The sequence below is a fragment of the Rhopalosiphum padi genome, chromosome 3 (assembly GCF_020882245.1).
Source record: "Rhopalosiphum padi isolate XX-2018 chromosome 3, ASM2088224v1, whole genome shotgun sequence".
Taxonomy (NCBI): Eukaryota; Metazoa; Arthropoda; class Insecta; order Hemiptera; family Aphididae; genus Rhopalosiphum; species Rhopalosiphum padi.
The window spans coordinates 53,792,650-53,806,383 of NC_083599.1; the positions used below are offsets into that span (position 1 = coordinate 53,792,650).

The 13,734-nt window shown below is 25.3% G+C and overlaps 1 protein-coding gene across 1 annotated transcript in view; it reads right to left on the minus strand.

Annotated features, from left to right (window-relative positions):
• Nucleotides 1–5,711: 5,711 nt before the first annotated feature.
• Nucleotides 5,712–13,734, minus strand: part of LOC132924257 (long-chain fatty acid transport protein 4-like) — a 48,452-nt gene continuing 40,429 nt past the window's right edge. Inside the window, exons 5-12 of the mRNA XM_060988454.1 lie at nt 12,195–12,420; nt 11,543–11,744; nt 10,671–10,863; nt 8,972–9,115; nt 7,997–8,201; nt 6,615–6,705; nt 6,387–6,540; nt 5,712–6,318 (exon numbers count right to left, since the gene is read on the minus strand). Coding sequence (XP_060844437.1) covers nt 6,164–6,318; nt 6,387–6,540; nt 6,615–6,705; nt 7,997–8,201; nt 8,972–9,115; nt 10,671–10,863; nt 11,543–11,744; nt 12,195–12,420 — 1,370 coding nt within the window. The 3' untranslated portion in view covers nt 5,712–6,163. The remainder of the gene's footprint in view (nt 6,319–6,386; nt 6,541–6,614; nt 6,706–7,996; nt 8,202–8,971; nt 9,116–10,670; nt 10,864–11,542; nt 11,745–12,194; nt 12,421–13,734) is intronic.

The window sequence follows — 13,734 nt, forward strand, 5'->3', positions numbered from 1 at the left end:
TAATATTATCATTAGTTATCGGCATATCGCATATTCGCATATTATTATCGCCGCCTGCAATAATAACTGTATATTTCGTACACCTTAATGGCTTAATGTATATACAAATAATGAAATAAATATAACAAATAGCGTATTTTACATCTTGTAAAAATAATATTATGCGTTGGAATTCAACCGGCTGTGATAGATATTCTTCCCATTTCCATTCTAATCCTTTACGATCAAAAACTGTTATACTTATGGATATGGGTATGAAAAACACGATTATTATTGCGGAGGCAATTATGCTGAAGTCTTCGGCGGTGGCGGACAAGGTTTCTGAACTCTCCTATTTATCCCACTGATATTCATCTATGATCAGTTAATGTAGGTTTATGAAATTATATTTTATTCTACTTATATCCTGACGAATATTATGGAAAGTATTTTTTTTTAAAGATTATAAATGTCGATAAAAAAAAATTGTTCAAAAGTTTGAAAATATTATACAAGTTTCTTCAAAAGTACCTAGCTTATTCTGAAACAAAATCTAAACAAATATTTTTAAACAATTTTTATTTATAGACATGAGAAATATTGGACAAATTTAGATAGGTATCTAAATGAAGAAAAAATGTTTAATTATTTTTTTATTGTAATTCAAAAACATTGTTCATAGCGAATTTAAACCTTAACGTTTATTATTATATGTTATATGCACAATCTGCGCCCACACACGAGTATTCTGGGCCCCCACACGAGTATTCTCAGTGGGGCCCAGTATTTCATTGTATGAAATTAAAATAAAATAAAATAAATAAAAATGATATTTAAAAAAAGATTTATTTTAAGCTTATTGCCTATTTATAGTTTATACCTATTATTCATTCATACAATTTTATAAAATATAAGGCAGTATTATCTCAAAAGTTAACAGCAATAATAAATTATATAAAATATTTAACATGCTATTATAATAACTAAATATTAAATAATAAATAATAATATAATACATTAAGTGTTTTTGGAAAAAATTAAATCTACCTACTAATATTTATTTTAAAATAAATTAGATACTGTAATAGATATATTAAATGTATATTATAAAATATACTTTAATACACTAGGTACTACATACACATATTAAAGTGACTTACTTAATGACTTAAAACACTTAAAACACTTATACTTACTGCATAGAAGAGCAGTTACCAACTTTACATATTTTTTTTTTTATTAATTACTTTGTCAGTGTATATTTAAAAGCTAAAAAAATTAATTTGTTATTTTGATTTACATTAGTTCATTAATATACTATTCTTCTTCTTATGTTGAACTTGGGCATAATTTTATTGTTACAGGACTACCATAAATTTTACATAACCTTGTACTTTAGCAACAAATTTTTATAAAATCAAGAGAAAAATATTTTAACTTCTAAATTAGGCTCATAGAGCTATAATTGTGTTTATTATTAATTATTTTCAACTGTAAATAATTTAAGTAGACTAAAAAATAATCATACTAAATTAGTTTTATTAGTAATCTTATAATTTTATCAATTATTTTTTTTCCAGAAGTATTGTTTGTTGTCTAATCAATCTAAACGAAAAAATGTTAGTCATATATTATTATGTATATCATATATGCTAGTATATGGTATGTTGTTTATATCTGGTTTTGGTAAAACATTTTGGAAAGATTATTACCTAATTCATATATAAATAATCCATTTTTAAACTATTTGAATAAGAGCATTATAATTTGTAAACATTTTTATAATATATACTTGTATCTTGTATGTTTGAAATTTAATTCCTTTTTTCTATTAACCAGATATCACATGATTGCTGACTTTAAATATTATAATTATATAATTATATTATTTATTGGAGTACCTGAATAAATTATATTTTAAATCTTACTAAGTTTGTATTTTTATTTTCATTTTTAAACTGTTGATTCCTTATTTTTTTGTGGTTTACTAAAATTAGACTATTCTTATATGTATGATTTAGTAGTAACAAATTTTATTATTAGTTTAATAGAAGAACCACTATAGCCTCACCTCTAATGAAGTACCTTTTTATGGACATTATTGTAATTATTAATTTATAATTTTATACAAGATAATATAACAAAAAGAATTGATAAAAGTTATTTAACTTTGGTTCTAATTAATATTTTTAAAGTTAGTTTTTAAATAATTTATAAACAATTATGTTACATTTATGGTACAAAATTTTTTAGTTAAAATTTAATCATAAATATTATATAATATATTATACATCATAAATCATAATGTATAAATATTGTCAGTTTAAATAACAAAATTTCTTAGATTATATTTTGATTAACAACAGTTAATATTAATCTAATTTTTAAATATTTTTTTCTTTTTTATAACAACCAATATCACTATATCATCAATAACACTATTTTCTATTTGGTGATGGTTATTAATTTGAGCACAACCACAATATTTGATGGCATAACGCAATGGTCATGATCACGGTTTATCTTAAAGACTGTAGTAGATTTAATCTCTTGATATTCATAGATCAATTATCAATGTTTCAATCATAATTTCTAATTTATTTGAAAAACAAAATAATGTCAAATGATATCTATGTTATAAGCTCATAGACATATAAAATTAATTATTAAAAATTCAAAACATATTATTTTTTATAAACTGCACAACATTTAAATAAGAACTGCACATTTTATGCACAACTTTACGTTAGCGCAAGCTCTGCTATTAAATAGTGAGTATACATTTATAATAACAGTATATTATTAAGTAAATAATATAATTTATGGTTATTGAAATAAAATTTTGTTTCAATTAAAGGTTTTTATTTTCAATAAATTCTTATAGCATCTTTAAAAATTATGTAACTTTGTAGAGCTTTAATTTTCCAACAATTAAATAAAAAAAATTTCGAAAACATCATTTTGAAAAATAATCAATTTAACTTGTTTTTACTATCAACGTTTTTCTAAAAATTAGATATACAATTCGACCATATTGAATAATTCAAAAATGATTAAATCAAATGTTGTACCTCAAATATCGCACAAGGGTCAAATCATATGTAATAAAACAATTTTTTAAATATCGAAGCAAAATATTTTAATGCATTTACAAATTTAAATATTTAATTATTTAGTTAATTTCCCCTTTTTATATTCAAAATATTAAGAATACGTTTTTTTTTATAATACTGATTTTAAGTATTCAATTTGATATTAAATATTTATGTTTATATTTATAGTGTTTATAAAAAAATACATTGAACTGTGATAATCTAAGCAATATTTTTATTATTCAGTTAATTTTAGCAGCCGTTATTATTTTAAAAATTAAGTGGTAAAAATAATTGTATATTAAAAAAAATATCATTTCCCAACTCTTTATCTTAGTCTATGTGATTATATTTTCTAGTTTTTAGTCTACTATTTTTTTTTTTAATTCTTACAGTTCCTCATACCAAGATAAATTGGACAGGTTATGCATACAGAATTATAGACTCATTAAAATTGTGTTTTTATCCTCATAAATATGAGCATTGAAGTACCTTTATAAAATTATTTATTAATTTAAAGTACAAATTTGTGCTGTATCCTGTATACTTATACTAATAGTTGACTTTTAGTTACTTTAGTTAGATATTAATTTAATAATGATTCGAATCCAAATGTAGTGCATTTTTAAATACATAATACATAAAAATAAAATTATAATCTATAATATGAAAGTAAAAATATAAATTGTTCATTAATCTTTGTTTATTTTAGGTTATTAAATTTAACCTAATCGCGTTATAAATTAATACAGACATATTACTTTTTTTTTTAAAGTACTTGCACATAATTTTTTCTTTATAGGAAGTCTTGTATATAATTCATTAAACATTTAGAACAGAATACATAATAATAATAGGTACTTGTTGAAAATAAAAATATTTACCATTTTTTTACAATTAATAATAATATATTTAATTGTAATACTATTATCAAGTAACAAGCTGTTCCGTCACGGCGTTGCCCGTGTATTAGATGTGTTAATAATAATGTGTGAAGCTTACGTCGATCAAACGGTTTTCAAAGTAATGTATTCGAATAAATACGTGTTTAACAGTTGCAAGATGCAATGGAAGTGAAATACGTCAGACGGCAACGGCGTTATTATTTAGAATGTACTATTATACATTTAATAGTTTAATAAAAAATTTCAGTCGACCCTATCCAATAATTGTATGTATTTTTATGACTCCACAAAGGAAAATATATACTCATTTCTCAGTATAACTTTATCAAAAAGTTTGGCCACCTATGGACTCTAAAGTAATCTATTTACTTTCTTTTTTTATTTTTAGTTATTTATTTATTTATCTTTTTTTTTTTTTTATCTATTTAGTAATTCACTTATTAACGCCCAGACCGAACCGCTGGGTCTAGAGATTTGAAATTTTGTACAGAAGTTCCTTAAGCAATATAGGGGCGCACTAAGAAAGGATTTTTCAAAATTACTACCTCTAGGGAGTAAAAGCTATAGAGTATAGATACATGTATTTTTTAATATACAAATTTATAGTTTAATAATGTTTGTTATTTATTCTAAGCGGTTGCTAGGATATTAAAAATATGTTTAATTACTTTTTTAGGTTCTGAACGGAGTGAAGAATATATTGATTTTACAAAGATGTATGTTTTTTATTTTTTTATTTTTGTGTCTGACATCACGATGCTTTGATTTTTGACTTCAGCCCCTTTTTGAAAAGGAAAATCCATTTAATTGGTACTTTAGGGGAGGAGGGTCAAAAATGAAAAATGACCATTAGTTTTCAAAAGCACCAGGAAAAAACCCTAAAAAAGTAACGAAAAAAAGGGGAATTTGTACGCATAATCAGTTTTTGACAAAATCGATTTTTTTATTTTGCTGCAACTCAAAAACGAATCATTGTAAATACTTGAAATTTTTTACCAAATGTTTATATTAGCGTTATCTATTTACGATTAAATTTTCAAAATATTTTGACTTTTTTAAGCTATTTATAGAAAATTGAAAGTTTTTTTTTTTTGAAATGCCTATAAAAAAAATTTGGCGATCCAAAAAATCATTAAAGTTTAATTCAAGATTTATTATAAGTTGTATTTATCGTAGTAAAAAAAAAAATCAAAAATCGGTAATCACAATTTTAGTTTATAAGTATTTAAAGTTCAAATGTTTACGAAATATATCAAAATCGCGAAAATTTGCATGGAATTGTGAAGTTAAAAATTCATAAAATAGTTGTGATTTATACTTAAGATTAAAAAACTCAACACAAGGTTTTCCATAACTTTTTCTTCAAATAACTGTAAAAAAAAACTCTAGAGTCAGTATAGAAAAAATTTTATGTGAGCATATACAATTTATATTTATTTTAGATTCTATGGTTATGGGCACTTTGTCCTATTATTGATTGATTAGTTACTATTACATTTTATTTTAATTATGTGATCTTTTGTATTATCAACATTTATTAGGTATCCATTTTGTAATATTTAAATACGATTTACAACATTTTAACACTAAGGTACTCTTGGTAATCGATATTTATACATTTCTAATTAGTATTAGTATTAGTATTAACGTAGTAATATACTCAACAAAACCATTGATCTTTTATTTAAGAACTTTATGCCTCCAAAAAAATGTAAATAATAGGTATATTAAAATGTATGGTAATCGCATAGATTTTATTCTGTTTAAGGCAATCAATTAATTCACGTAAATGAGTATTGTGACATATAGATAATAAATGTACTCTTATAATATAGTAAAATTGTATGAATTAAAAGGCACCTACACAAAATAAAATATAATAATAATAACAAATGATAAATAATAAATAGTTATGTTATACTTAAAAATAATAATACAAAGTTAAAAACATAAATAATATTTTAAGTAACGACATTTTGAGCAAAACTAAATTGCAAAATTAAATTAATATATCTGTCTAAAACATAAAATATTGCGATAGTTTACATTATGTATAAACAATTGTATAAGCTATTTGTGTAATTATAACATAGTTTAATTGGCAAGACAATAACATATAATAAAATGATAAATATGTTTTTTTTTTTTTAAAACAACCTATATTTATCTACTAATCTTACAATTTTATTACAACCTAATTTTTCCTGATAAAATATCTGAATAAGTTTCACTAGTCAATTCTTGGTAAATACCCTTGTTGTTACAGTAGTAAAGTTGATCCTTAATCCGTCCAATATCATATCCATCTCTTTGTAAGTCTATTTTTTTCAATTTATATGTACCTGAAACAGAAATATATAAATTTAGTAATTTTTTTGGTCAATTGATGTTGGAAAAAACAATAATTTACCGGTCATTTCAACTTCATTGAGTTTTCTTATGAACAACGGTCGTGCATAGCTTGGCAGAGCTTTCTGTAATCCAGTTGACAACGTGGATACATCTAAAGTATTATCCTTGTCTACAATAGCGGCCATACCAGCACGTCCTTCAGAATTCGGCACCTGGATAAAAAATAAAATTAAAATAACAATTTCATAATGGTTAGTAATTAGTATTAAACATGTAAAATGCCTACCTCTACTCCATAGACAACACAATCACGATAACCAGCAATATTACTAACAACTCCTTCGACTTCAGCTGTAGAAACATTTTCACCTTTCCATCTGCAACAATCAACAAATAAAATGTTTTATTTCATTTTTTTTTCTCAACGAATCACCTTAGATTAGTTAGTTAGGTATAAAATTATAACTATTATAAGTTATTCAATTTTAGTTAAATGAAAAAAAACTGCCAAAAATGTTGAATGCTTTTAATGGCACTTCAAATAACTGCAATAGTTTAAGAAAATTGATGCGGATAGTTATTTTTATTATTATTATCTACGAGTATCATTTTCTCAAACTTTAATACTACAATTTTTTCAGCACTAACATATAGCACCTATATCAGTTACCCAATTATTCGTTCTAAATCTGATGCATATAGATCTTTAGATACTAATACATTTTAGTGCATTATAACAACAAAAAAACAGTCATGATTATAAATTATAATAATTGTCTATTTATATTAATACTATCAGGGCGATTACACGTTGGAAGTCGGAAAGATCCTATTTGAGCTAGTTTTATCAAAACATATAACGTCTTATATTATAAATAAAATATATTGCGACCCATTTAACTGGGTTGGAATGGTAAAAAATACTATTAAAAATATTTATGTTCATATTATATTAATTATTTACATATTTTTACTATATATTATTTCACATTGTTAAATTTTGATTTCATAATATTAACAAAATCATTTTTGTTTTTACTTATTATGTATTATGATACAACAATTATTGTACTAGTAATTGTATTTTATGTTTTTTTGACAATTGATAAAGTTTAATTTAGTAATATTTCTCTCATTAGTCATTTTTAATTTTTATATTTTTCAATGCCATATAGTCTTCACAAAAACTGAATCTAGATATTTGTTGAGTTAGATATATTTTTATATTGTCCTCAGTTAATTTACATTTTTTTTTTTGTTGATCGATACATTTTTTTATTTTATTTTTTAATATTTCTAAGAAAATATATAGTATGTTTAAATGAGTTGTATATAAACACGAATACATTTTAAATGGAAGCTCTCGCACGCATTTGTGGTTGGTCCATTACTACTGCTCATTTCTGCCCATGTATAATGACTGGGAAGGGAAGTACGACTATTAATATTATGGGTATCATTATAGTAGGTATATTATCAGAAATAACATTACTGCAGGCGCGCTTGGATATACCAAAATTATTAGCGGTACTATCGCAGACATACTTGGCCATTAAAAGGGTACGATATATATAACCGGACGCACTCGAGCGACACTTGTCCATCCTCATATTTTATACTTCCTTGTGAAAATGATTATCTATGCCTGTATCGGATGTACGTGTTTACCTGAATGTGTCTCCGGTTCTGTCTTTGAAGTAAAGGTAGCCCCATTCGTCAGCTACGAGTAAATCGCCGGACAGGAAGGCGGCGTCTCCCTTGTCAAACACGTCACGCACAACTTTCTTCTCCGATTCTTCGTTGTTAACGTAACCCAAGAACTGTCTGGACGGGTTGGTTGAGATGATTTTGCCAACAATCACACCCGGTTCACCTGAAAGAATTTCGATGCTATCAACGATGATCTTACATTATACATAACAGTGTAATTTTTTGGACAAATCATTTTTTCATTCGTATTTGGTCAATTAATGTGTTTTCAAATAACACGGCCAGAGCCATTATTATACAACTGTAGGTAAATTTTTGAAATAAAAACATTTATTATCACAATGGTGATTATAGGTGATTGTTTTGTAATAAAATGTTAGCCCTTATTTGTAATTCCATAATATGAATGAAACGAATACGTATTAGGTTAAAGTATCGAATTTTTAACATATTTATTTATTCTAAGTATATAAGTATTTTAGGTTTGGATAAGCGTAGACACGTACTACTGAACTAAAAAATAAAAATACCATTGAGTATTCCTCCAATCTAAACATTTAGGGCTTATTCATGATGATAAAAATGTCATTCAACATTTATATACATCGGCGTTTTTAAAAACGTATTATGTATTTTTGTTATAGATTATGCTGCGGAATAAAAAATTATAGGATTTCGGGAAGTATATGGGTATCTACCTATTTTAAAGTCCGAACTTTGTGAAAATATATTTTTGAAAAACATCACACTTCACTGAGACTAAGAGTGATTTTCTAACGTCCACATATTTTGTAAATATATAGTAAGTAGTTTAATGTGGTTTAGTATTTAATACTGGTATGTTATAAAAACATAAATTAAAATACATGAGTAGTGAGTACGATAGCGGATGAGCTGGTACTCGAGCTCGAGTTGCTGCTAATTCGTTCATACCTGGGTTGCATCTTGTGCAAAGTCCTTCAGCGTTTCTAATGGGTTCGCACGTCTCTGGGTTTACCCGTATAATCGATATCGGGTATATGCTGGGTATCAGTCTAGACACGAAGCCAATGGCTCCGAATGTGTTATCCGTATTTGCTGCAAAGAAAGAAAATAATAAACATTATAATATAATTAATATACATAAATACAACTGTAACATTGGTAGTGGTGTTATTATGATGGGAAGGGAGGTTGAAGTGAAAGGTTCAAATAAATGGTTTGAAACTACTAACGTGACTGGTTTAAAATTAAACAAAACTTAAAATAAATATGTTATGTTCATTATGCATACATACTCGTACAGCCTCTGAGGCTGTGTATATGAATAATGCTGAGCCTCATATGATAATAAACTAATACCTAATCTATATATACAATCGACTATAGAGTAGAGGTATTCGTACCAGTTGATAATTTCGTGAATTTTGAAAATTAATATAATATATTAATCTATTTTTAGTCAATATTTTAAAAGTAAAATCGGCAATCACTGTAGTTTCAATTCAGATAGAAGACGAGTATTCAGGCTGCAGAGTATTGTTAAGCTCAAGGGTGTAGAGCTTATAGTCAAATTTGTTTTAATAATTGAAAAAGTTAAAATGTGAATCGTTGCTAGTTTCAAATGTTCATATGAGCACTTACATAGAGAAAGGATATTACGTACATTAAATATTTATCTTAAAATTAAACTTTATTTTACAAAACCAAAAAGTTGTAATTAATTAATGTGTATAAACCTCAAGACCACCATTTTAAAAGTCAAATTATAATAATGATCATCGTGGTAGTTACCAAATGTTTCCAATTTTATGGACAAACCAATTATTTAACAACCAATGACCTTTTTAAGGTTTTTATTAATTTATTATACATAGCATGTAATGAGAACATTTCATTTTAATGTAAATATAATCAATTATAATTTTTCATAGTGAAACAAGGAATGTAGTGATTTTATATCGACGTATATGTGTGTGTGTGTGTGTGTGTGTTTTTTTGTATACGATTTGATTCAATATTCAAAATTGAGGTTTTTATTAGCACATTTTCAACAAAATACATTTTGTTTTTATTTTAATTCAGGAAGGAACTACTGTAGAGACTTGAAATGTTGAAATGTTCATCAAATGTTTTTATTAGCATTTTGTAGATATTAAATAATATAAAAAATATTTTGGTTATTTCTTTTTTTTGCTATTTACTCATAATCATTAAACATTTTAAGTTTATTTTTAATTAATGTCGATACAACTTATTGTACTAGTAAAAAGCTTTACAGTTGTGTACAAAACTTCTTAAAATTGTTTTCAAAGCAGAAAAAATATCGAAAAAATCTAGTCAATATTTCTATTTATGTTTTTAAAGTTTAGACTTTAAACATTAAAATTAAACTTTTGATAAAATTGGATATATTTAAATTTATATTTCAACAATATTTAGTTGCGATTCAATAAATAATAATCGTAGAGACTTCAGCATTCTATCCATCTATTATCATTTTATATAATATTAGAGTGCAATTTTCAAAGTATGTTTGATAAGTTACTTATTATTTTATTTTTTAGTACCCAATAAATTTTTTTGTGATACATAGTAAAAGTTTTCACAAAGTTTGTTTTCGTGGAGGATAAAATTTATTGAACGAGCTTACCTATGTTTGCGTTTCCCTCCGTTGATCCATAAAACTCAGCGACCCGTGGTACGTTGAATCTGGACACGAATTCTTTCCAAATCTGAGGTTTCAGTCCGTTTCCAAATATGATTCTCAATTTATGGTTGGTGTCGTCAGCTTTGGGTGGAGTGGCTAAAATGTAACGACACATTTCACCGATGTACTGACCCGCCTGTAGTATACGGACATAGTTAAAATAAATGCATCGATTATACAAATCTGACATAATAAGATAGCGATATTGGTTCAGAACCGTTGTCAAAACATATTTGTAAGGGGTCGTGAATAATGACATTTTAGACTTAAATTTCAACTAAAAATTTGATATCGCTGCGCTCGAAATTTATAATTTAATTTACAAAAATTCTATATTAAATGTATGTAAAAATGTGTTTCATTTTGTAAAGAGCCGTTTAGACCCTTCTTCCGGCCCTCAGTGTGGATAAAACTTTAGCATTACATATCCACCTTTAAGAATTATCTTCCTATTCATAATAAACAACGACAAATTAGAAATTAAACTTTTAAAATATTTACATAATATAATTAGCACATATTATATACAATAATAATTATATATATTATATACAATATATAATATTATATATAATTAGCACTTAGTGTTTCAGGTTTTTAGAATACCTACATATATTTTTGTTTCGAAATTAAATATTATAAACCAACAAAAGTTATATGAGTTATAAAAATTGTTGCAGTAAGAAGATAATAATTTAAAAAAATGTAATTTAAAACATATACATTAATCGGAAAAAAAATAATTAGCAAGGATAAACATGGCGTTACCTTATATATAATAATTTATTTATATACAATAGAAAACAATAACTTACGGTACAGTTGTATTTGGAAATATCTTGGAAGTATCCGGAAGCGGAAAACTTTTTCCGTATGACTGTGGTACAGCCATAAAGTAGCGATTGGCCGATACACATTATGCCAGCGGCTGTGTGGTACAATGGCAATGGCGTGTAGAACCGATCGCTGTATTTGAGGCCCACTTGATACGCATAAGCACCAGCGATGAAAATATACCTAAAACAACGAGTACAAAAATGATTGATTTAAAATACCATTGTGTATTTGATTTTCAATCGATTTAATGGAGGTATTACACCATTACATATAACTTCGTGAAAAATTCACGTGGCGTGTGCGAGGATAGTTCTACGAGTCTTGAAACTTAGCTTTTTTTTTTTTTTTTAGATGGGTGGATTTTAGATAGGATGAGCTACTGACTAAGTATACTTAAGGTAGATGTGTTGACTTAAGCTTAAATATTTGTAAAAACTAGCTTTGTTTAATTAAAAAAATGTAATATATAAAAAATATGTATGAAAAAGGGAATTTTTATTAATAAATTGGTGGATTGGTGGCTCAAATAATTGTTTGTTGTCTTGTACAACAAATTCGCGTCGCCACTGAGTGAATTCATACAGACACTGCCTGTCAAAATCATCGCAAAAATGTCAATTTTCGTTATACCTGACGTTGGTAATGATGGCTGCTTTCGGATAACCCGTAGTACCGGATGTGTAAATGTAAAGCAATTTGTCGTTGTAACCGGGTTTTTCTGGCGGGTTGGGAGCGGACGGCGATGATTTGTCCAGAATGTGGTTCAAGTAAGTACCGTCGTTAGTGGGCGGCGGAGTACTCGACCATCTAAACAGTTTTATATCTTTATCCAGATCATTTTTGATATCTTCGATGTCTGAAAAAAGTTTTTATTCCATTTATCTTAATTAGTATTAAAAAAAAAAAAAAATACTTGTTAAGAAGTTATTATATGATGACTATATCACAGAGGCAATTATAATAAATATTGTGTAATATAATTTAATTAAGGCTAAGATTTATATACTCAATAAAATAATAAAATACTAAAATATACATTTAATTTTGTTAAAATATGTAATAAAATATACAAACAATTTTCTAATATTTTTCAAGACCCTAATTTAACGAAAGATAAGATTCTTGTAATTAAAAATAAATTGAAAAAGTTTCTTTTTATAAAATCTAAGGTTTATTTTTGTAAGTTTTACTTTACATAAATTCAAAACATTTTTAATAAATGTTAGATTTTGAACAGAACGATGAATATATTCATTTCAAAATAATAATTTTTTTTTATGTCTGTATACACAATAAGAAGTCGTAAAAATGGTTAGATTTTCAAATTTAAAGGTGGTATTGGATAGTAAATTGGATCTAATCTGTACTCTAAAGAGGTCAAAATAAAAAAATTTCCAATATTTTATAAATTAATTGAGAAAAACAAGAAAAAACAGGAATTTTTACGCAGTTTTATCAATCTTCGATAAAATTTATTTCTTTATTTTATTATAATTCAAAAGCAAATAACCGTAGAAACTTAAAATTTTTACTAACTATTTATATGATAATTTTGTATGCATGAAATATTTTTGAAAACATCTATGAATCGGTAAAAATTTAATATAAGGTTCGTATTAAAATGTTAATTTTCTAATTAAAAACTTCTACAATTTAATTACTATTTTATAAGTATTTAAAGTAAAAATTTTAATAATATTATTTGTCAAAATCTTGAAAATTATTACAAATTATTTTGTAGTTAGAAATTCATAATAACCTTTCTGTTCATAACTAAGATGTGAAAATTTAATACAAGGTTCTTACTTTATAAGTTTTTCAACCCGTATTAAAAATGTCTATCAGAAAGTTAATAATTTTTTTATGACCGTTTATAGTTAAAATGTTTACGACATTATTTACGATACTTACCTATATGATAACTACAAGTATTCTCTACGAAAGATTTTTATTTTTTGTTGTAATTCAAAAACGAATAATCGTAGATACTTTTAAAAGTTACATAGAATACTACACATATACCTACTTTATATAGTTTTTAATTTTATACTTTATACATGCAAAAATATAGACATGATACATTTTTGATTTTACTTAGTATTTTTTCTATAGAAGTCAATAAAAAACTATTAGCTTGGGTCAAAATTATTGAAAATTAAATACAAGACTC